The sequence below is a fragment of the Ischnura elegans genome, chromosome 11, assembly GCF_921293095.1.
Source record: "Ischnura elegans chromosome 11, ioIscEleg1.1, whole genome shotgun sequence".
NCBI lineage: Eukaryota > Metazoa > Arthropoda > Insecta > Odonata > Coenagrionidae > Ischnura > Ischnura elegans.
The window spans coordinates 7,850,555-7,875,821 of NC_060256.1; the positions used below are offsets into that span (position 1 = coordinate 7,850,555).

A 25,267-nucleotide genomic window follows, 5' to 3' on the forward strand; every position below is an offset into this window, starting at 1 on the left:
GGACGCGAGGATAGCGCAAAGCAGTCTACAAATAGGAAAGTAGTTCCGGGCAGGGAGATAGACGCGAGCCATCGACAGAAGCCACAGGGCCATCAGTGTTTCCACATCCAACTTGTTGTTTTGAAGGTAAGTCCGACCTGTAGTTTTTCTCTATTATTATTGTACATCGTCCCGTCTCTGATTTTGTGCGTTTTCTAGAGCTAGAACAGTACATTTCCATTGGCTATAATAAAAGTAAATACCATGTAAATTAATCCTAGAGTTCCTCTGACCAAACTATTTTGGATATGCGCCCTTAATACTATAAGACATACTTCATTGTATCGGCATAATTGTACATCGACACATCATCGCATTGAAGTAACATGAATAAGTGTGAATGATATGCAGCATGAATACATTGTTGTCCAAGCACATAAAATTAACTTGATTTCCGCAGCAACAATAGAAATGCTGCTTTGGGCTCCTATCGAATGTATTATTGTATCGATTACAACTTCATTTGTATTAACTGAATTTCAATTTAAACAATTTCATTGATCTCCTTCGAATGGAGTCGTTCGAATGGGAAATATGGTTATGTTTCCCTTAACTTCACAATGAAAATATATATGGATATAAAATAAGAAATAAGGTCAGCATGGAGACTTCAGGATAAAAAAAAATACTTATGTTACCTGGTAATACTCTGAAAATATCGGGCTGCATCGTTCAATAGCATTGGATAAAATCAATCTTATCAACTAAACTTCATATCGTTATTAGTTAGCATTTTTGGTAAACATTTTCTACACCTCCGTAAGGTATTTTGCCGCCCTAAAAATTCATATAGTTTGTTTTATCCCATAAATAATACTTTCGATTCAAAATACGTCTAACGAATGCACAATGTATCTATCATAACATTCATTGAGACAAAGGAATCCATTCTTTTCGTTTGAATTAATTTTTATCTTATTTCACACTATTTCATTCCCATACTTTGTTCAACAAAAAATACACTCGCGTATAAAGCGAATCCAATGAGATTTGTATGGATATAACTTGATCAATAATCGTTCAAGTGGAATGGCAATCAATGCGAAAGTTGACTTTATTGAAAATAGATTTACCCTGAATATTTCACTCATCTTGCTTGAATGGTTACTAAAAGATTCAATACGTCATGCTTCACACAAAGTGGCGACAGTGAATTTTTAAATGCAGGATATATTTTGGAATTTAAAATCAATCAACCAAAAAAATAACCGGAAAAGTAGGGTTAACCGTGAGGATAAGAATTTTCTTGAAGATTCAAAATTTTCGAATGCCAAAGCATGAAGGTCGAAATCCGAAATAGAATAAATTTCATTATGCGGGGGTCGTTCAATAAGTGATGCCTCACATTTTTTGAAAAGTCATAGATATACATAGATCAATGTCCTTGTCGGTGCTTCACAATTCATGTTTGTTCCCTGCGCTGATGAAGTTTGACACCGTTCTAGCAGATGGCAGAACAGTAGTGCAGCGTAAAAATGGCGTCCACATACGACTCACGTTAAAAGAAGCTTGCTGTTATTGAATTTTTTGTGTATAGAAAAAGAAACCGTGGTGAACATCTACAAACGCTTGTGTGCAGTGTATGGCTACGCTGCAGTTGGTAGGAGTGGAGTTGGGCGATGTGTAAAGAAAGTTACAGCCTCAGCAGGAGATGCAGAAACAGAGCTCAATGATCAGCAACGCTCAGCTTGGAAACGCCTACAAGACAAGACCTTTTACCACCAGGGAATACATGCTCCCCCAAAATGTCGGTGCTAGGCCTTAGAATGTAATGGATACTTCGTAGAAAAATAGGGCATAGACGAGGCAATGCAAATTGTCACCAAATTCTGAATTTTTAAAATCAATATGTTCTGGGAAAAAAGGGGTATTACTGAAATTCCCTCGTAAATTAAAAATATTATAAACAACGTTTTTCTCTGCCAACTTAAAAGAAAAAAATAAATTTCTCTGTCCTTATCTGCGCCTTGATATGAATTGTCTTGATATGAGTTGTTGAATCATTGTCAAATGGTGAGATAATTTATGACAATCATTGCGACCAAAAGGAAAAACGTTGGGCGCATGTAAAGTTACATGCTGTGTTTGCAATAAATATGAATTTGGACTATTATCATTTACAGATGGGATTTCCATCGATTTGTAAATTGATAGTATCTGCTATTAACTGATACTTTACTTATTATTAAGATTATTTAAAATTCAGTGTCTATTGAATAAGACGGTTATGCTTAGTACTTAACATATGAACGTGTTAGAAATTAGCACCTAATGAGTTGATTGATTAATGTTAATATTCCAGAAGTCATCTGTTAATGTTTAAGTACTCAGCAAACATGCATGAATGTGTTATTACCCGACACGCAATGTTTATCTGAGAGTTTTGATTCTGCATTAGTTCTCAATGATCAGCAAAGTCTTCAACAATGCGAATGTGTTGATTTTAGATAATTTAGCTGAAGATTCTTTTCTCCAAGTCATTCATGAAAATCCCACCAAAGAGAGAAGATATAGGGGAACTTATAGCAAGCCCTTCCAGAAGTTTAAAAACTTGGTTGTTGGATCTGAAATAATCATGATAAATTAATAATAAATGTACACATTATTTTTCTTCTTTTCTGGGCCTCTATTACATAATGACCCTATGGTCTTGGAGTTCTTATCATTTATCACCTTTGCTAACCATAGAATGAAAAATAGCCGTAGTTTCCATTTTGACAAAACCGAAATTTTAGAATTTTCAAATTAATTTGAAAAAAAGATAATTCAAAGAAATGGTGAATATATCTAAATCCAATAGCCGCTGTAATGAAAGATCAGACATTGAGAATTAAAGTAAAATTCATTTTTATTATATTAATGGAAATTGATGGTAACTAAGTAAGGTAGTAACTTATTTACTACTAATAAACAAACCTGTGAAAATAATGTACGTCATAATTCTTATCTCTTCCCTCTTTTTATTATAATTTTTTTGACAGAATTTTTGTAAAATATTTTGCTGCCTTTAACCTTTTATTAATGTTGTACAATTATTTTTTCATTTAAAACCCCTGAGGATGGTTTAAGGGGAACCAAAACGTAGGCAAATCACTTTTGGATTATTTAGTCACAACCCCAAGAACTTAAGATCATTATAATAACTATACCTATATGAAATAATAATTATTTTGACTGATGGGGCAGGGGCAATACAGGAAAAATGCATCAAATGATGATTTGTTTTTATTCAACGTATGCTGTGTTATTTTTAAGTAAATGATACAATGCAGAAAAGTAAAGACACAATGCTGCATGTTAATAAAAAATCATACTTTTCAAGCACATTAGAACATGCCGAGTCGATAAAAGGAAAAATAGCGAGTTGTGAGGAAAGAGGAAGTTCAGTTCTTATCCAAAGGAAGAATGGAGAGGGATAGTGAGCACTTTGCGGTTTTCGCAGTTTATGAGTAGCTCGAGAGCGCAAACTGCCGACTATCATTCCTCATTCTTCCTCTGGATAAGAATTGAACTCCCTCTTTCCCCATGATCAACTCTACGGTCGCTATTCTGGATGGAATTACACCGTGCTATTCGCATAGATAACGACAGAAGGCGTTGTAATATTGCATTTTCCGACCTTGTTGCAAAACGGTATTCTTAACGGGCGTAATCCATGCTTCAACTCCACCGGTAGACGCAATTCTCAAAATACTGTAATAATTCAGTATTCTGAACAGCGAATTGCTCCCGGTAGGGTCGGAATAATATTAGACAGTAAGTGGCACTGTAAATGCAATATTACTACGCCTTCTGTCGTTATATATGCGAATAGTACGGTGTAATTCCATCCAGAATAGCGACCGTAGAGTTGATCATGGGGAAAGAGGGAGTTCAATTCTTATCCAGAGGAAGAATGGGGAATATCCAGTTTGCGTTTTCGAGCAACTTATTAACTGCGAAAACAGGAGATTGCGAATATGATTGGCTGAAAAAATTAACCGTTGAGTTTACATTTTTCCTCTCATCAAAATGACAAAAGAAGTGAATATCTTGGTGTATCATAATAGATTATCACCTGTAATTGGATAATTACATTGCAAATGTAAGTTCTGTCTAAAAAAAACGGATATTGTCACTAAACTGTATTTCATCCGTGATAAATGTCCTTTTTCTGCCCGAAAAATGATTTACCATAATTCGATGCACTCCAAGTAAAATTTCGGGCTTGCATGTTGGGGCGGTGCCAAACAGATTGCCACAAGCGATTTTTTTATTGATTCTTCTTTCAAGTATGATAGGAGAAGTTAAGGAATGATCACTTATGATGGGTAAATCAAGTTTAAGGGAAGTGTCACGCTTCGTTACCTCGTGCGAGACGTGGTCGTAAACAGTCTATTGGGCAGTACCCCGGGAAATGGTTTCAAATGCAACAATACTTCAAATGCATGGTTTTTGACATTTTTATCAAATATTTAATATAAAAATCTTTATAAATAACTGCAAATCAGCAATATTCTGACATAACATGTGACTATAGGTGGAAATACAAACATTACTTGAAGGCTGTTGCGTAATACAAGGACGTATTTCCCTATAGGATAAGTGCCAACAATGAATATTGTGATAATTTCAAAGAATACTTTCACTGAGAAGCAATTTTAAACCAAAATTTATTGCAGTAGGAGTATATATTAAAATGCTGTCAAACGTTTAAAATAATATTATATTATTTACCCTTTATGATCCAAGGTATATATGTGTCTCAAATTATGGAAATTCTCTCAAAATAAAATGCGTGGGTGAATGATTGTAAGAACTGGTTCTGTCGAATAATAGGCCTATGGCTTCTAGATTTATGTTCTTAATGTGAAATCCTTGATATATTGTGGTTTGCACATTGCTAAGAACTTTCACTGCAAATGCTGTTTACGAAGTTGAAATTAAATATTTTACGAGCGTGCTGCGCCCGCTCCCAGCGGACTTCCCCCGCTCTTTTCAATGCAGGTCCACAGAGGGATAGGCGCGTTTCTAATTTTAAAATGTAGAAAAAAAAGGCAGGGTCTTATGTACAAATTTAATTGGAATGTTCATGTACAAATTGAGGTCAGAGGACCTCTTTAAACACAACAGTGGAAGTAATTACACTATCCTCTGTTAATACTTGTTTAGCGTTTTCCTTAATATTTACAAAAATATTTTGAAAAGAACTTTCCCTAGAGAATACTGCATAAAGTTGGCCATGAGAGAATACAGGGTCAGGCAGGAATAAGCCAGCTCTTTGCAAAGTCTGACCCTGAGCCTTGTTAATAGTTATCGCACAGGAAACCTTAATGGGAAATTGCGAGTCAAATTAAAAGGCATGGTGGGATCCGAAGGCGTTAACTGTATTCTTGGGATGAGGACAATCTTGCCGGAATCGATTATTTTTTAAAAATCAATTATTGTTTTTTTAATTTTTAAAAACCAATTTTAGGAAACAATAGCAATATTTAGGAAGTAAGATATGCCGTCGCATGTTCTCTGATCAATTCTGTGCATTTTGGTACCTCATTTGTGGAGTTTGGTTGCGTATAAGTTGAGAAAAAGGTATCTATGCAGTATAAATAATATAGGGGATAACAAATGAATGAGAAGGTCAATTATAAAAGGACTTCAGGTGTATTCTTTATGCGCACCTAGCTTGTGGAGATAGTACGAAAAACTCCACATTTGTGCTATAATTTTCACAGAATTAGTGTTTTTATGTCATGGGACACATGTCCCTATGGAACATAAGGATGCGAGGATTGGTATCATTTCACGACCCAGACTGTATTATTATTATATAGTACATGTTACAAGTTGGCTATTTTCCAGGTGGTAACAGTTTATACAAAATAAAAAAACAAAAATATTGTAAATGAAAAATACCTCACCAAATGAAGCTAGATATTGAATATTTAAAATGCAATGATATTGATTTCCAATATAAATCCTATACACCTCTTCTTGAAAATCCTTACATTGCTAGGGTAGGGCTTAAACAGTTCTGCAGGGGGTCTATTTCATTCCGTAATCGTCCTGTTGAGGTACGAGAATCTCTTTACGTTAGTCCTTTGTGGCTCAGAAGCTATTAGAGATATCGCTTTCGTGTGAATATGTTTGGAATCTAGGCATCAATATTAACCAAAAAACGTATTTTAACGCAATCTTACGGCTGTTATTATTAAGGAGATAAAGGGAGGCGGTGGAGTTTTCTCCTTAGCATGACTGCTGGACTGTGCCCCAAGAGGCTAAATTGCAATTCTCCTCTCGAAAAAAATGGCGAAAGAAGTGAAATATCTGGGAGTAACATGTTTGGATACCGCCTGCAATGTGATAGGCACTTTACAAATGTGATTTCTGCCTTAAAAAGAATAGTCTCTTTAATTTTTGTTGCTTAATTGTCCTCTCCATGTCCAAAAAATGAGTAATTATGCCTCGGTGCACTCAAAGTCGGATTATGGACTTAAAATTTGGAGCTTAGCTTTACATAACATTTACGTATTTACCCTTTCGAGTGGGTGTAGTTCTCTCCCTAGTACGACTGCTGGACTCCCGCCCGGGAAACTCTTCGGTTTCGTCCTACCGGTTAATATTTATTGTAGAATTTCGTTCAAAAATGTTAAACTTGTGATTTTAAATCAATATACCTATGGCCACCAATGACTCACACGTTTTCAGTGACAAAATAGACCGGCTATGTACATTTGGCAACGTTTAATTCACTTCTTCTCTCCCTATCACGGAGTACTGCCCCTGTCCCATCAGTCAAAATAATTATTATTTCATATAGGTATCTCTATTATATACAGCCCTTGAGGTAACTGACTCACTCATGGATACAAATTCCCGACCACTTCCAGAAGTGCTGGAGAGCTGAAATTTGGCACGCGTGCGGGGAACCCGAAATGATCCGGAGGAAAAATCCGAAAACCGGAAGTTTCCGCCACGTGTCGTCGCCAGGACGACAAAATGGCCGAAATCGGGCTTTTTCCGGGGACCGTCTTTCGGTTTTTATTTTACTGCGCGCGAACCGTTCGTGCCACATGGATGGTTAATGCATTTTTCAAAAGCTGATAAACGTGGGCACGTAATTACGTAATGTTGTTAATTTCTTTTCAAGAATATTGCAGCCAAAATGGCGTCCAAAAATTCGTTTTTCTATTAAAATTTCATAACTTCCGCTCCCTTCGACTTAATTTAAGGTATAGGATAACGAAAATGATTATTATATATGCTCATAACATAGTCTACGAAATGTAGGTAACGTTTTTCTTTCATCGTCCTTGGTTACTGAGAATAAAATTAAAATATTCCGAAAATCACCGAAAATTACGGTTTTCAAAAGATTAACACAAGGTTTTGTCAATTTTAACTCAACCGATTTCTTTCAAACTTTGTAATTACATACAGCTTTGCATTGTCTTTCAGAAAACATAAACATTTTAATAATTATTTAATGGATTTAACCGCGAAAAAATAAAAATGGCGGGCACTGCTAACATTTTTCAGGGACTGGTTTGCTTTTTATTGTATTACTTTCGAAATATGGATGTCATAGGGCACAATTCTTTTAGACATGACAGTAAATGAATGTGACCATATAGTACCGTCATCTTTTAACCCCCCGAAACCCCCTAAAAAATTAAAATTAGCATATAAGTAGCTTTGTCGGGTACCTTTCGTCACAATTCCGCCGCTTTTCCAATCCTTACCACTCATCGCTACGGAATTGATGTGGACGATTGATGACCACTGGCAGTAAAAACCTATAAACCCCCGGTAAACCCACATAAACCCCCCCCCCCCCCCAAAAAATAAAATTTTCAAAAAAGTCTACTTTTTCGGTACTTTTCGTGACTATTCCACCGCCCCCAACGACTCATCCCCCCGAAATTTATGCGAATGGATGGTGACCGCCAGGAGTACACACATTTAAACCCCCGGTATCCCCGTGAAATCCCCCCCCAAATGTAAAATGTGTCATTTAGTCTCCTATTTGGGAACTTCTCGCAAACATTACGCCGCACTACCCGTCCCCTCTGAGCTCTAGATCCGGAATATTTGGTGAGGGCGAGCCACCGTAAACCATACGGGAAAAAATACCAGAACACCCCCGATTACCTCCCGGAACATCGCCGAAAAAAAAATAAAACAAATTTAAACTCGCCTTTCCCAATAGTTTTCGACACAATTTAACCGGTGCCCCTACCACTTATTAAAACCCCCGATAACCCCGTGAAACCTCCCAAAAAATTTCTAATAAATAGCCTCTCCAGGGAAAAGAATCGTAAGACCACTCTTCCGGTCCCCTAGGACTTATCGGCTCGGAATTTATGAGAACTATTAGTGACCACTGGTTTAACACAAGTATAAAACCCCCGGTATTCCGTAGGAACCCCCCGAAAAAAAAATGAAAAACTTGCCATTAAGTCTTCTTTTATGGGTACTTGTCGCCACTATTAATCCCCATTGCACTACCTTTTACAATCATCGCTACATGATCACTGTGGACTTTTGGTGACCGCATGCATAACACATTAAAATACCCGAATCCCCCTGGGCACCCCTCTCGGTGGGGAAGACCATTTATAAGGACTAGGCGGAGCAGCCGCGGGGGGGCTCCTCAACCCCAAGGCGGCGAAGCCGCCCCACAACGAGAAACGGGCGTAGGCGAGGGGGAGCTTCAGCAACCCCCGGGCGGCGTAGCCACCCCGATGTTCAAGCGGCGCAACCGCTGTGGACTCCCCCCACCTCTGGGCGGCGAAGCCGCCCCTTAAACGAATAACGGTGAAACAGTTCCGAAATGCCCTCGCCCTCTGGCACACTAAACCCCCAGGCGGCGAAGCCGCCCTTCAGCGAGGAACGGCGGAGCCGTTCCGAGGAATGAGTGGGGCACCTCCCTACCCCCTGGCCGGCGAAGCCGGCCCCTAGCCGTGTTGAGATTATTCGAACTTCAAAAGTCTTCGAACGACCACAAATGTAGACGGCGAAGCCGGAACCGGGGTTTTAAGGGGCGGAGCCCCTTAACGAGCGCGCGGAGCGTGCGAGTCTCTATTATATACAGCCCTTGAGGTAACTGACTCACTCATGGATACAAATTCCCGACCACTTCCAGAAGTGCTGGAGAGCTGAAATTTGGCACGCGTGCGGGGAACCCGAAATGATCCGGAGGAAAAATCCGAAAACCGGAAGTTTCCGCCACGTGTCGTCGCCAGGACGACAAAATGGCCGAAATCGGGCTTTTTCCGGGGACCGTCTTTCGGTTTTTATTTTACTGCGCGCGAACCGTTCGTGCCACATGGATGTTTAATGCATTTTTCAAAAGCTGATAAACGTGGGCACGTAATTACGTAATGTTGTTAATTTCTTTTCAAGAATATTGCAGCCAAAATGGCGTCCAAAAATTCGTTTTTCTATTAAAATTTCATAACTTCCGCTCCCTTCGACTTAATTTAAGGTATAGGATAACGAAAATGATTATTATATATGCTCATAACATAGTCTACGAAATGTAGGTAACGTTTTTCTTTCATCGTCCTTGGTTACTGAGAATAAAATTAAAATATTCCGAAAATCACCGAAAATTACGGTTTTCAAAAGATTAACACAAGGTTTTGTCAATTTTAACTCAACCGATTTCTTTCAAACTTTGTAATTACATACAGCTTTGCATTGTCTTTCAGAAAACATAAACATTTTAATAATTATTTAATGGATTTAACCGCGAAAAAATAAAAATGGCGGGCACTGCTAACATTTTTCAGGGACTGGTTTGCTTTTTATTGTATTACTTTCGAAATATGGATGTCATAGGGCACAATTCTTTTAGACATGACAGTAAATGAATGTGACCATATAGTACCGTCATCTTTTAACCCCCCGAAACCCCCTAAAAAATTAAAATTAGCATATAAGTAGCTTTGTCGGGTACCTTTCGTCACAATTCCGCCGCTTTTCCAATCCTTACCACTCATCGCTACGGAATTGATGTGGACGATTGATGACCACTGGCAGTAAAAACCTATAAACCCCCGGTAAACCCACATAAACCCCCCCCCCCCCAAAAATAAAATTTTCAAAAAAGTCTACTTTTTCGGTACTTTTCGTGACTATTCCACCGCCCCCAACGACTCATCCCCCCGAAATTTATGCGAATGGATGGTGACCGCCAGGAGTACACACATTTAAACCCCCGGTATCCCCGTGAAATCCCCCCCAAATGTAAAATGTGTCATTTAGTCTCCTATTTGGGAACTTCTCGCAAACATTACGCCGCACTACCCGTCCCCTCTGAGCTCTAGATCCGGAATATTTGGTGAGGGCGAGCCACCGTAAACCATACGGGAAAAAATACCAGAACACCCCCGATTACCTCCCGGAACATCGCCGAAAAAAAAATAAAACAAATTTAAACTCGCCTTTCCCAATAGTTTTCGACACAATTTAACCGGTGCCCCTACCACTTATTAAAACCCCCGATAACCCCGTGAAACCTCCCAAAAAATTTCTAATAAATAGCCTCTCCAGGGAAAAGAATCGTAAGACCACTCTTCCGGTCCCCTAGGACTTATCGGCTCGGAATTTATGAGAACTATTAGTGACCACTGGTTTAACACAAGTATAAAACCCCCGGTATTCCGTAGGAACCCCCCGAAAAAAAAATGAAAAACTTGCCATTAAGTCTTCTTTTATGGGTACTTGTCGCCACTATTAATCCCCATTGCACTACCTTTTACAATCATCGCTACATGATCACTGTGGACTTTTGGTGACCGCATGCATAACACATTAAAATACCCGAATCCCCCTGGGCACCCCTCTCGGTGGGGAAGACCATTTATAAGGACTAGGCGGAGCAGCCGCGGGGGGGCTCCTCAACCCCAAGGCGGCGAAGCCGCCCCACAACGAGAAACGGGCGTAGGCGAGGGGGAGCTTCAGCAACCCCCGGGCGGCGTAGCCACCCCGATGTTCAAGCGGCGCAACCGCTGTGGACTCCCCCCACCTCTGGGCGGCGAAGCCGCCCCTTAAACGAATAACGGTGAAACAGTTCCGAAATGCCCTCGCCCTCTGGCACACTAAACCCCCAGGCGGCGAAGCCGCCCTTCAGCGAGGAACGGCGGAGCCGTTCCGAGGAATGAGTGGGGCACCTCCCTACCCCCTGGCCGGCGAAGCCGGCCCCTAGCCGTGTTGAGATTATTCGAACTTCAAAAGTCTTCGAACGACCACAAATGTAGACGGCGAAGCCGGAACCGGGGTTTTAAGGGGCGGAGCCCCTTAACGAGCGCGCGGAGCGTGCGAGTAGTTATTATAATGATCTTAAGTTCTTGGGGTTCTGACTGAATAATGCAAAAGTGATTTGCCTACGTTTTGGTTCACCTTAAACCATTCTCAGGGGTTTTAAATGAAAAAATAATTGTACAACATTAATAAAAGGTTACGGGCAGCAAAATATTTTAGAATATAGAATTATGACGTACATTATTTTCACAGGTTTGTTTATTAGTAGTAAATAAGTTACTACCTTACTTAGTTACCATCAGTTTCCATTAATATAATAAAAATGAATTTTACTTTAATTCTCAATGTCTGATCTTTCATTACAGCGGTTATTGGATTTAGATATATTCACCATTTCTTTGAATTATCTTTTTTTCAAATTAATTTGAAAATTCTAACGTTTCGGTTTTGTCAAAATGGAAACTACGGCTATTTTTCATTCTATGGTTAGCAAAGGTGATAAATGATAAGAACTCCAACAACATAGGTTCATTATGTAATAGAGGCCCAGAAAAGAAGAAAAATAATGTGTACATTTATTATTAATTTATCATGATTATTTCAGATCCAACAACCAAGTTTTTAAACTTTCGGAAGGGCTTGCTATAAGTTCCCCTATATCTTCTCTCTTTGGTGGGATTTTCATGAATAACTTGGTACGTTTTTTTGGACGGTGTGGTGGGCATGTGGGAGTCCAAATGCATGCTGCATGCTGGTGATTGATCACCCCCTGCCAAACACCCTAGAGGTGGCTCGCAGGGTATTATGTAGATGTATGTAGATGAAATTACGTATCAGATGTCGCCCGGTTGGCTATCGGTCTTTCGAAATTCATCATGTTCTTCCCTTTTGTTTTTATACATCTGAGCACAGGTCTCTTCGAATTGCTAAGATGGAAGCCGGTGCCTCGATTGAAATTTTTGGGATTTATGCATACCTCTATCGCTTCCTAAATTATGCGGTCCCGACAAGGTTGTGCGTGGAAAAGAATTTCTGTATCTCCCCTCTATCTAATGGCATGGCCTTCATTAATGCTGTGTTCCGTCACGGCCGACTTCTCTAGTTGCGCGAATCAGAAATGCCTTCGGTGATCTATTAGCCCCGTCCTAATCATATTAATAAGAAATTATAATTATAATAATAATTTTTATAATAATCATTTTTATTATTTTTTTTCCTAAAATTTTCTCCAGTTTTAACTGAGTTGTTTTATTGTAAAGACTCACCACTCTTCACTGTCCTTTTTCGTTAAGAAATTTTCTCGTCATATGGCAGGTCGAAATTATTACAGCCTACTGCAATTTTATGATTGTATTTGATAAATTTTGATTATTTTGAAACATATGTTTGGGATGATACCGGTGGCAAAGATGGCAACTGGAGCAAAATAAACCTGTTCCATATTCCATATTCTTTTGATTTCTATTGCAGTTCTTGGTACTTATTTCTACTTCCAAATATTGTCTTTCCGATGTTATACGAAAGCGGTGCAGCAATATGAACTATGTTACATATTTCATTGCATTTCTCGTATATTTATTATAATCGTTATCTAAGTTTTTATCAATATTCATTATATTTCAGGTTCAAAGAATGTCTGCAGCTCTAAAGTGCAGTGGCTTCAATGTGATCATGGGAAAGAGATACTTTTACATCGTTTTAATCGTGATATCTATCATTGGTTGCACTTCCCAAAAATCATCGACTTATGGAGAAGACGGAGAAATGAATGGCTTCCATTGTAAAGCTGATCCAAGATGTCTCTGTTTTAAAGTGAGGAATTTGGGATATTATGAAATGTTCTGCGAAGACAAGGTTGTATTAAGCCGAATAATGGTCACTAATATATCTGTACACTATGTAATGAAATGCAATGCAAAAACAGAGGTGGACCCTTATCACTACCTCTCCATGATTATATTCGCCAACTTCCCGTCGTATAAGTATACGGTCGCAAATAACGCCGACTTGGTGGTGTTGACTTGCTCAGCTCCGTCTAGTAATCAATCAGTCCTACTAGGAGATGAGAGTTCTGGTTCCGTCGGTGGCTGGAGGGACCTTCCACTGGAAAAAATAACAATACTCTGCGAGAAGTCAGAAACTCTTCACTTTTCCATGCATCATTGGAGTGCCTTGAAAAGGCTCAAGGTACTCACTATAATCTGTCCGAAATTGTCGATGCTTGACGAAGTGCTTTTCTCGGGGATATCAAAACGCCTCGAACGCCTTCACATAAAAAAAACGGGAATACAAAATTTATCAGAAAGATTTTTCTCGGACATGAAAATGATGAAGACGTTAGATCTTCGCCGAAATAAGCTCAGATCAATTAGACGTAATTTTTTGATCAGCATGAGGAGTTTAGAAGACCTCTATCTAGGTGAAAACGAGATAGAAATCATTGACGATGATATTTTTCTCAAAACGGAGAATTTGACTAATCTCGATTTAGAAAAAAACTCACTCACAACATTACCGACGAGTTTATGCGGGTTAAAAAAACTTGAAACTCTGTATGCAGGCTTCAACAGGATCAGGTTCATACCTCAAAAGTGTTTAAACGGTCTCCAATCCCTGATTAGGTTTACCCTTCACGGCAACAAACTTGTAACATTGGAACTCCCATTGGTTAGCAGAACACTCACCACCTACAAACTATTGGGTTCTGATAGAAAGTTTCCCAACTCATCTTTAATTCTTGAGCAATCAGGAAACTTAACTAAGGCATGGATCGGCTGGTCTTCCATTCAGCATCTTCATCTGGACAATAACTCATTATCGTCTCTGCCGGATAAAGCCTTTTACGGAATGCTCAACCTTGAACACTTGAATGTATCCAGCAACAACATTGCGTATTTGCCTGAAAACACATTCTCCCGGAACAGAAATCTGACCGTACTCCTGGCTTCGAACAATCTCTTCACCAACATTCCGGCGACATTGTTGAAAAACAAAACCAGACTGCTCACACTGGACCTCTCCTACAATCTCATTGAGACTCTAGACTTGGATTTCTTCAGTGATTCACCTTCATTATGCTACATACATATCAACAACAACAGGTTTGTTATCTCGTTGTTTTCCGGGTTGAGTAGAGTCGAGTGATATCGGTTACGGAGCTGTCGAGGCCAGTATGTTAAAAAAAATTGCCAAAAGGAAACAAAATCATGGAAATCACAAAAAAATATAGTTTTCAAAAGGGAATAGTCATACTCATGTCTTGTTCTGGGGATTTCAGCGCGCTGCCTATGCAGACCTCAGCCACAATAGGTATCGACGAGGGTGCCAATTACCTTTTCGTCATCCGCGGTGGTCTACCCACCCGGCGCGGCGGCGTGTTCGGAGTAATCTGAGAGGATCACTGCATCGCTCGCACTTTTTATGCGATACATTCATACCCCACACTACTTTCTATATTCAAACGCCGAGTGAATAGGTAAAATGTTGAACATTTCTTGCAGAAAAAATAAACTCTAATTTTAAGGTTTTCAGGGACAATGCCGATTTTTCCCGATTTTAACATAATTACCATAAACGTACCTCATAACCATTTTATAAATCAGGCTAAGGATTCAGAATAGATAATTAACCAGGGGATTCGTCAAAGTAGCAAGTGCTTTGGAGCATGCATTTTAGTAATACCAGAAATGTAGAAATTACCATACTCGACTCGATACTCGCGAGCAGATATGAACTCGACTCGATACTCAGCAAGAGATCAAAATGTGCTACTCGGACATTCCGAACTTTTAGAATAACCTGATAAACGGAAATATATTAATAAAAATTTAACATTTCTTTACAGCATCCGACATTTGCCAGACAAGATATTTCGACCATTCAAAGCACAGAACGGGACATGTAAAGAGTTTGCTGTCGATATGAGCAGAAATCGTCTAGAGGATGTACCGGAATTGTCGATTCCGGGGTTGACGCACCTAAACCTATCCGAAAATCATCTGACTTTGATCAAACCCGATATGTTTACGCAAACACCACGTCTGCTGGAGGTCAACCTGTCCCGCAACCTCATTCATACCATAGAAAATCCAAGGGAGCTTGACGAACGTAAAGTTCTCTTCAGCAAGTACTTGGTCAATTTGCAAGTTATCGACCTTTCATCAAACCAATTAACAGTTTTGCCCAAACTTTCGGCCGTCGTGACAACCTTAAAACACCTCAATCTCAGCGGTAACTATATCACGGAGTTAGTGCCTAAACCTAAAATACCAGGGGCACTTTCAACTAATCTCGCATTGGAGACGTTTGACGTGTCGAGAAACCGTTTGGTGTCGGTTGCATTCTTCTGGCTCTGGGACTCCGGGACGACGAAACACGTGGATTTCTCCCACAACCGCATCCAGCTGGGAGAATGCATCGCGCACATGCACAAAGAAAGGGCTGTGTGGGGCTGCCTTTCCTTCCCGAGTGCAGTGACAGGACTGGAGGTGAGAAACTTTGGAATCATCCCCATTCTTTCTCCATGCTTATTTTCAGCTGTTGTTCACCCATTATCCTACATGTCTTAACCAGAATATTTTAAAAATCCTTCTCTGCAGCCAATTTAGAATAGATTTATTAAAAATTCAAGAAAATTATTTTTCGTCTCTGTGATCGCTTCTGTAGCTTTTTCATGTAATAGAGTATGGAATTTTGTAAAATTGTATTGCATGACTAGTGATTGATCGTTAATTATACATTTTCAAAATTGGTTATTTTCATCAACTCTGCAGTGAATGTGCGGTTTATTCCATATCATTCCCCCACTATCGCTCTCCCGCAAAAAAACTCATCTATTAAAAATAATAATGTGATAATAAATAATTCTTGGAGTATTGGTCATATTTAATGCAGTTAAGTTGTTAGCAAACGTTTCAGTTTATTTAAAACTATCATCAGGGTTATGGTTAACGACCTTTTGTACCCCTCACACTCCTCCCCTTTATTATCAATCCTGCTGGACTCGGCAAGTAAACCCACTGACCTTGAGGAAACTATTCCTCGTTAGCTTTTCCCCGCCCACCATCACCACCTCCTCCCTGTCTTAACCCCCCTCTCCCTAAGGTATATATAAGCTCGCAAAAGTTTTGTATATTCACCTTGATAATGACAGTGTGTACTGCCGAAACCTGGGTCGGTATTAAAAACTCTTGTGGAACATACAAAGGTGTATTTTCATTATGTTTCCTATCATCAGGGCTTATGATTGGACATATTTATTTATTTATTTATCAATGAATATGTGCAAAACTAAGTCCAGATGAAGGTTTTAAACAAACCGAAACGTTGGATAACAACTTTTTTGCATCATATACATTTGACCTATTCTCCAAGAATTATTTAATCATTAGTTAAGTGAGGTAAAGATAAGAGGAAAAAGAAAATAATTATACGTCATTGTTAAACTAAGTTTTTTTGTCAAGTGAGCATTTATTTTTCATGAAATAAGGAAATGTTGTGATGCGTGCCCATTGCCGAATATGCTTGAAAACGCATTCGAAAATTTTTGTTCTGCTTCGCTTTCGTGATATCTCTCGATGAATTGTAGAATAAATATGCATGAAAAAATTTTTATAAATCTATGGGTAGGTTACTTTGGTCTTTCAAGACTTAAAGTGAGAAGAACCATGAATAGGCTAGGTGGGGTTTGCGAAGTCTTTACATAAGAGCGGGGTTGGAAGAAAATTGGAGGCCTAAATTTGGAATCACCTCGCTAAAATAGGAAAGAACGATCATGAATTCAAAATTCCGTTAAAAAAATTGAAAACAGACATTTTGAGAAAATCCTTCCTACATAGAGGAATAAAGGAGTGGAATGACTCATATGAGCATATTTTTAAGATATTCCTCGCACATTTCCCAAAGCTTAAAGGAACGAGAGTCCATCAATCCTTGGTTGATAACTTGGAGTGGATATCATTGAAGGTTTGAAATTGGGTTCATTGGGTAAATGTTCAATTGTTAGTTGTACGATATTAGAATTAATGTGTTATTTTTTCTTCTCTTTCTTACATTACCATAAGATAGGTTGACTTGTTACTCATAATGTACAATTTATTTGGGTTTAGAAACACTGGTTTAGACGAATGACAAGGGTCAATTTTATCCTCATTTGAAAATGGCCAGATTGGCGGCCATACGATGCCACTCCACGTGACGTCACAGGGACCTAGTTTCTATACGAGTAGATGGGAGTTTAACATCGTCTGAGATTACCAATGCATGCATGAGGCACAGAGCTCAGGGAAATATCTCTTAATATCACCTATTAAAATTGACTATGGTCGGAAAGTTTTCTTCGTTTCATTGGGTATTCATGATCGTTATTTAAGCCAAGCGCTACCTGCTAGCAGGGTACTCTCCTACCTGCTAGCGGGGGTCTCTACGCTACCGCCATGTTCGGCAGCAAGCAGCCTGCATCGTAGCGGCGTTCTTAGCCTCACACACAGGTGGGATCACACAGCAGCAGCCAGACGTCACACGGGCCTTTCCCAGCATTCATACTTAATCGTCGCGTGTACTTAACATTTCTTCTGCCATCACCATCCAGTCATCAACATCATCACTGGTCAACAATCCTAAGATTGGTTTGGCGTAGTTTTCCATTCAGTAGGGTGGTTTCCTATTATTTTTTTATTGCCTAAATCGAAAGATTATTACTCCTGGAGTACGTATTTCACGCTTTAATATTTTTAAAGGACGATATCTATTTTTCGCGATTAAATGAAAAGTGAAAAATTTCAAGCGCGCGAAAACGCGACGGCTAAGTATGAATGATGGGAAAACTCCGTGTGACGTCGTTCTGGTTCCCGCTGCCGCAAGTGCGGTGACCTTGGGGCGAGGCTTTGAGCGCTGATACGACGCAGGATGCTAGCAGGTCGCTGAGTACCCTGCTAGCAGGTAGGGCTTGGCTTCAATAAGGATTATTAATACCTCATCAAACGAAGAAAACTTTCCGACTCTTGCCAGTTTTAATAGGTGATTATTAAGACATGCTTCCCTGAGCTCTTTGCCTCATGCATGCATTGGTAATCTCAGACGATGTTAAACTCCTATCTACTCGTATAGAAACTATGTCCCTTTGACGTCACGTGGAGTGGCATCGCATGGGCGCCAATCTGGCCTTTTTCAAATGAGGATAAAATTGACCCTTGCCATTCTTCTAAACCAGTGTTTCTAAAACCAAATAATTTGTATAATATGAATTTACAAATATGAATATGAATGGTGGGTAACGAATCGTAATCAATGCCTTTCGTTTTCTTTTATGAAGGAAACTACCCTACTACCCTATCAGCAAAACTATTTTCACCAACGCACTTCTTGTCTTTCACATCCTTCTTTTGTTGTTCCATATACATTATATTGGAAGACTTCCTTCTTAGTTCTTGCCATCCACTATTCCCTCGACGATTGTCTTCATCAGGAGATCATATCTCATGATGTGGCCTAAATTGTTTTCCGTTTCCTTATTAAGGTTCCCATGAGGCTACTCTTCTCTCCATCTCTCCTTAGGACTTCCACATCTCCAACACGTTCGATCCATTTGATCTTCATCATTCTTCTGCATCACCACATTTCTAAGACCTCTATCCTTGCTTTTTCCACTGCTGTCATTGTCCAAGCTTCACTCTCGTACAGGAGAGTACCTTCAATATAGTGTCTTATAAATTGTTTCTTTACTTCCACATTTAAATTTCTCGCTATGAGCAAGTGTCTTTTTTGGTGGCCAGGCATCTTCCCTTTGACTTTCCTGCTGATAATTTGTTTCTTGCTTTTCCAGTCGCTAGTGAATTTGCTTTCTAAATTAAACTTTTCATCCGCCACTCCAATATGCATCCGCTGATTTTTTAAGTTAATAATTTTTATAGATCACATCATCATGTTAATAAAATACGTTTAACAATCCTTATCATATTTATTTCCCCGCGAAACTCACATCAAATTGCACACCAGCGATACGAGTGGCGACTTTTGTAAGCACGATTAATGGGCAGTGGGTGACAACACATTTGGAGGCCGACTTTATCATCCTCATTTGTAATATTTATGATATTATCTTTAATATTTAATTGCAGGTGGTCATACTATCCCACAATCAAATTACCTACATACCCATGGAATTCCAGCACTATCTGCCAAACCTGCGTTTCGTCGACCTAAGCCACAACAAAATCAAACGACTGTGGTACGGGGATCTTCTATTCACCAGTCTCCAGGAAATGTTGGACCTCGAATCGTTCCGGCTGAAATACATTAGAAAATATGATCCGATGGCCTTGTTCAATAGTTTTCCAGGCTCGAGAAATCTAACGATCGACCTCAGACACAACTCAATTGCTTCCCTGCAACTCCCGGACGATAAGGTAATGTAACATCAATACTATAATTGTATTCTGCCGTTTTAGGTAGGTTTCCATGGAGTACTTAAAAAGAATTCTAAGAGTCTCGCTTTCCTTTGAGCACTTCTTAATTCTTTTCAGAATATACTGTTTCCTTTTATCTAAATATCCTATTGTTGTCCTTCCTCTCCCTCGTTTACTACCCTCTAAAACACTGTTTTAAACACCCCTTCCCCCTTCATTGCTTCCCCCATCCATACCTTCCGTCTACTCCGTATCGCATCTAGAAGCTGCCTCTCCTCACCCACCATGTCCAGCACTTCGTCGTTCCTCCTCACATTCTACCCTCTATTAAACAGTTTTCCCCTATTTTTGCCGGCCTCGGTGGCGGTGGGGTAAAGTCCTCGCCTGCCAAACCGAAGGTCGTGGGTTCGAATCCCGCCTGAGTAGGTGATCCCTATCCAGGGCATGGATGTTTGTGTTTTACCTACTTTGTTAATATTGGAAACCCTCTTTGTAAAAGGCCGTCATGTGCTGTTTAAGGGGAAGTTGATAATAAATAAATAAATAAACATCCACTCTCTGATAAGTACTCGCTCCATCCATACCTTCTGTCTCCTCCGTATCTCATCTAGAAGCTGCCTCACCCACCATGTCCAGCACTTTTTCGTTCCCCTTCCTTTCGGTCCATTTCACCCTCTCCATTCCTCTCCACACCCACATCTCAAATGCCTCAAGTCTTCTCTCGTCCTCCTTTTTTAGTGTCCACGTTACGTCACCGTAATAAGCAACCCTCCAGACCAAACTCTTCACTAACCTTTTCTTTAAGCTCTTATATAAGGATCCTCTCATAATCTACCTCCTGTCCATGAACGTCTCCTCTGCTAATGCAATTTTTATCTTGATATTCTTACTACTCTATCCGTTATCTTATAATGCGCTACCTAAGTAGTTGAATTGCTCTACTTGCTAAAGGTGGTAATGTAAAGAAAGAAGTTGCCTGAATTCTAATCGAATTTTCCAATGGAAAATTCGATTAGAATTCAGGCAACTACGGTATTACTTGGTTATTACGGCTTCAAGACCACACAATAATCGTAACAGAAGACAAATCAACTATCGACGCTATTTCAGAGTGACACATTGAAAGGTTTTTGAACCAATTAATGAATAACAATGGAGAAAAAATTACGATTTTTCATGAAATACATACCTTTTTGAGTAAAACAATATGAGTATACAAAAGAAACGATATACATGAAAGAAGATGTCTGTTTGTCTGTCCGCAATAATTTTTCATACGGCTACACGGATTGCAAACAAAGCTAGTTCGTAGGTGCATCTCATACTCCCAAAAACCGTAGTCTTACTTCTGTTAGGCTGTGTCCCACACGTCCTTCTTGTAGTTTTCTAATTAGCGTTTGTTGCGTCACTTGAAACCTTCTGTGGTTGGACATCCTGCTGAATAGGGAAACCTCTTGACTCACTCAAAGGGAAAACATAACTCAAAAATATCCTTTCTTTACCTCTATCTGTAATGGTGCAAAACTTTTAGCTAGGCTATGTGCTCACACGATGCTTTTGTTCCATGCATGTAAGGAAACACGTAACAATCAATGCGGTGAATCGGGTTTTAAGCCGATCCCATGTGCGATATTATGTGATATAGTGAAATGCTACGTCGTCCGAAAAGGCTAAGACATTGACTCTCAGGCCTGCTGCTATGCAATAAATAAATAAATGAAATTTAACGACAACTTTCGTGCATATCAGAATAAAGAGATTGAATACTCTAATTTTAGTTAATGAATGAATTTATCCTCCTCAGTTCTAGTAAATTACACATGATACATCTGGTTTTTTACCATTTCCATATCTAAGAGTGTCATTGAGTGCTGGGCGCCTTTTTTGTCTTATTGAAAAATACTCTACACGGGATTCTCCACACCCGTGGTTCCATTGAATCCCACCCGTCGCAATAAATAGCAGCGCTCCATTCGCTAGGATACAAGTCAACATACACATTAGCCCGCATGAGATAAGCTACGCCTTGAAAGTAATCGTTTATTGCTCAAACTCAAGCTCCTTGAATAAATATTAAGCTCTCTTTCACATCTTATAGTTTAAAAAACGTAGTTTTTACACTTACAAGTGAAATTTACCCCTTTCAAAACGATATTCCACTATTTTTATATGTGTTCCAGTGGCTACGTTGCTGGAATACCATTATCAAGTTTCATGTTCGGTGCTCGTCTGTGGAAATATTTTTCTCATAATTTCCTTCTACTTTTTCTTTTGCAGAAACTTACTTTTCACAACCACATTTATTATTTTACCGGAAAGTTGTAATTCTGAGCGAGGAAATATTTTGTACATTTGCGACGTTTGTTCTGATGTTTGCCCATCTCTTCACTTGGAAGTTTCCTTTGAACAATTTCATTTTGAAGTCGAAACTCTACGCATTTTTAAGATACTTGTGTTTTCTTTTATTTTGCGATGAGATATTGTGTACACATTCTTACCATTCATGCCTAGATTTTGAATTAGATTCCGTAACTAGTTGAAATTTTAACACCCTGCGTAGTAGAAAAAAACATAACCGGAAAAGCTATATTCTTCAGAGATTAAAATTGATAATTCTCTTGTTGGAAAAAAAAACAAATTTTATCAAGAAGACGCTTCTCTGAAGTCTGTTTTTAGATGAGTTGCCGCTCGGTGAAGAGCCGGTATAACGTCCCCAACTCCGGAGGAAGAACCCATTCTCTCCATGGCTCGCTCTATCTGATTTTCAACGTTTCATTTTCAACGAATCGAAAACTAGGCTGGAATTGAAAGAGTCAACAATATCGTATTGCAATATATAAGGAATTCAATCACATGTGTATCTTAAAAATACGTCGTTTAGCGACAAGGAAAATAAAATACTGAAAAGAAAAAATTGGGAAAGAATCACATGCAACATGAGCACAAAAAACCCTCGCAAAGAATTAGCGAAAATCATGACAAAAAATGGGGAAAGTGGACTTCTGTAAAACTGAAAGTATAAAAAAAATTTTAATGGAGTACCGAAGTCGAGACTCGATCATAGAAATTCAGCGAAGGAGGTAAACAACATAGCCAGTGGACCACTAGAATGTGAGTTACCTTCAGAGTAAATAACGGAATACAAATGTAATTACATTGACAGCTACCGATTCTTGCGTTATTGGTGACTAAAGTTGGAGCGCGAACTAATGCATGGAGACCGGTGTCATAGTAACGCGGTAACTGCTCCATAGTGGAGCCCCCTATAATGATATAAACTCTATTATCGTATTCTCTACATACTGCGCTTGAGTGCACTAAGCTATTTTCTAACTTTCTCTTGAATCTCTAGCGTGGTTGACGTCGAAAGATTCAAGGTTTGGTTTTATTCGATAATGAGTGGAATGAAGAAAGGGAAGTTCCATTAATTTATATGACTTCAATACTATTTATTGATATTATTTCAATTAACTTACCTTATATAACTCTGCATTTACGATTTTTTTTCGTAAAATCCTTTTCTTGTAATTGTAGCTTTATTTTTACGTATCACTGGTGATACATGGGGTAACAATCAATACGATTACAATATTACAAGTGGATTAATTTTTTTGTTCTAATTACTTAACAAAAATGATGCATACGCAAATTTTTATGTAGAAAAAAAAAACTTTCAGGTCTGAACGGGTAATAGTATAAAGTGTGCCTTATTTCCTCTCTCTCTCTCTTAGATTGGGGTAATAGTCCCAGGCTGTGACATGGACAGCAAGTTCTCCCGCGTCAAATTACTTCTGGGACACAACCCTTTCGTTTGCGACTGCGAGGTCTTCAAGCTCCTGCGGTACGCCTCCAAGGAAATAAGGCCAATGTCTGCGTTGGAGAGACTCAATGGAGAATTGCTCGTAGTGCCAGCGGTCATCGACATACACGACCTCCGTTGCTCGTAAGAATCTAGACTATAATTTGGTTAAAACTCTTAAAAATATACATATCTCTATGCCTTCATAACTACCATACTTATTCTCTTAAGATGACCACTCCGACAACAATCAATGTTTTCGTGTTTACAGGAAGCCGGATTCGGTCAATGGGAAAGCGGTCGCGGATGTGAGTTCTTGGGCTTACCATTTATTGCCCCTGATTGGATTTTGTGGGAATGGCACTGGAGTTCCAACAGCGCCGGGACACAAGTCAACCAGTTCCACCGAAGCAGAAGCAACGGTTGAACCACCGGCATAAAACTCACTGGTGCTTTCCCGGCGACAATTTGTGCAATTCGCTGTACATTTTTCATCCATAAAATTTGTTTGACTGTTTTTCCACAGAATTTCTTCGTAACTTTCCGAACTTTTTTCTCAATCAGGAATTATATTTTTAATTTTTTTAACCTAGCTTTCATCGGCTCAAAAATGGTAAAACGCTGAAATTTCGACATTTGCAATAATCTCTGCCGACGCTCCATAGGTTCGCGTAATAAGTTTTACACATTGTTTATTTATTCGACTACAACAATGAATCATTTCATATTGATTAAACGTCGCCTCGCGGCAATGCATACTGGAAACATGGACAAAAATTCTTATTTGTGTTCTATTTTAAGTAAGAGGAACATTTGGAATAAATTCAACAGATTCAGGGGTTATACGGTGGAAGTTCTCATAAAAAATTATTATCGCCGTAATCTGTAGACGACGTCTTAGCGCAACTGCCCAAGCTTCGGCAGTTAGTCCGGATATATAAAAAATCAGGTTCCACAATCTTACTTCGGAATTTATTCGCAACCATTCGTAAAAGTAACTCTCGACAAAGTAATTCAACAAAACCTTGACTACCAAAGTACATAGTAATTTTTCCGTTGATAAAAACGAAATTGTCCGGGAAGATACGAAATTACGAATTTCAAAGAAATCTTAACAAGTTCTACATATTTATACAAAAGACGGCAGCACTTTTCCACAATATTTTAGTGCGTACAACGCCTTTCGGCTCACAGAGCCATCATCTGGTACAAGATACTATCTTACATATAAACATCACCTTTGTTTACATGAGAAGCTGTGGTTGAGGATTTCAAATGTTTGGAGAAGGGGTGGGAGACAGGGGCACAGATGGGAGACAGTGAGAAAAGGTACAACTGGGTGAATCTCCAAAAACGTACATTTTCTACAGGCAAATTTAAAAAAAAGTAATTTTTGTTTATCGAGAACCAAAATTGTGTAATTACAGTTTGTCAATCATAAAATCTAATGACGTAAGTGGCAGATATCGTTAGGAATATTTGCACTTTTTTATTTTTATTTTTGTGCTGTCTACGGAAACGATATATATGTCCACGGAATTAGCGGAAGGGAAATTTTTTTAAAACTTGTAATTGGACATTCTGTAACTACTATCGGAGTCAAAATGATGTGCCGCTGTACTTTGCGAATTTATATCTGAGCTTGTGCGCATGCTAAAGCAACAAATAATACGTCATTTTAAAGATAATTTTATTCCTTATTTTAATTTATTTTTTAACTAATGGAAATTTCAAAAATGTAGACACGCGAGTGCAAAAAATGACTCCGCGCACCCTAAAA

The 25,267-nt window shown here is 38.9% G+C and overlaps 1 protein-coding gene across 1 annotated transcript; it reads left to right on the forward strand.

Annotated features, from left to right (window-relative positions):
* The first annotated feature begins 63 nt into the window (after nucleotides 1-63).
* Nucleotides 64-24,867, forward strand: LOC124167965 (insulin-like growth factor-binding protein complex acid labile subunit). Its single transcript, XM_046546037.1, has 6 exons — nucleotides 64-126; nucleotides 12,907-14,384; nucleotides 15,128-15,770; nucleotides 19,401-19,688; nucleotides 23,420-23,631; nucleotides 23,759-24,867. Exons 2-6 carry the CDS (start codon nucleotides 12,916-12,918, stop codon nucleotides 23,925-23,927), a joined length of 2,781 nt encoding a protein of 926 aa, XP_046401993.1. The 5' UTR covers nucleotides 64-126; nucleotides 12,907-12,915; the 3' UTR covers nucleotides 23,928-24,867.
* The last annotated feature ends 400 nt before the right edge of the window (nucleotides 24,868-25,267 follow it).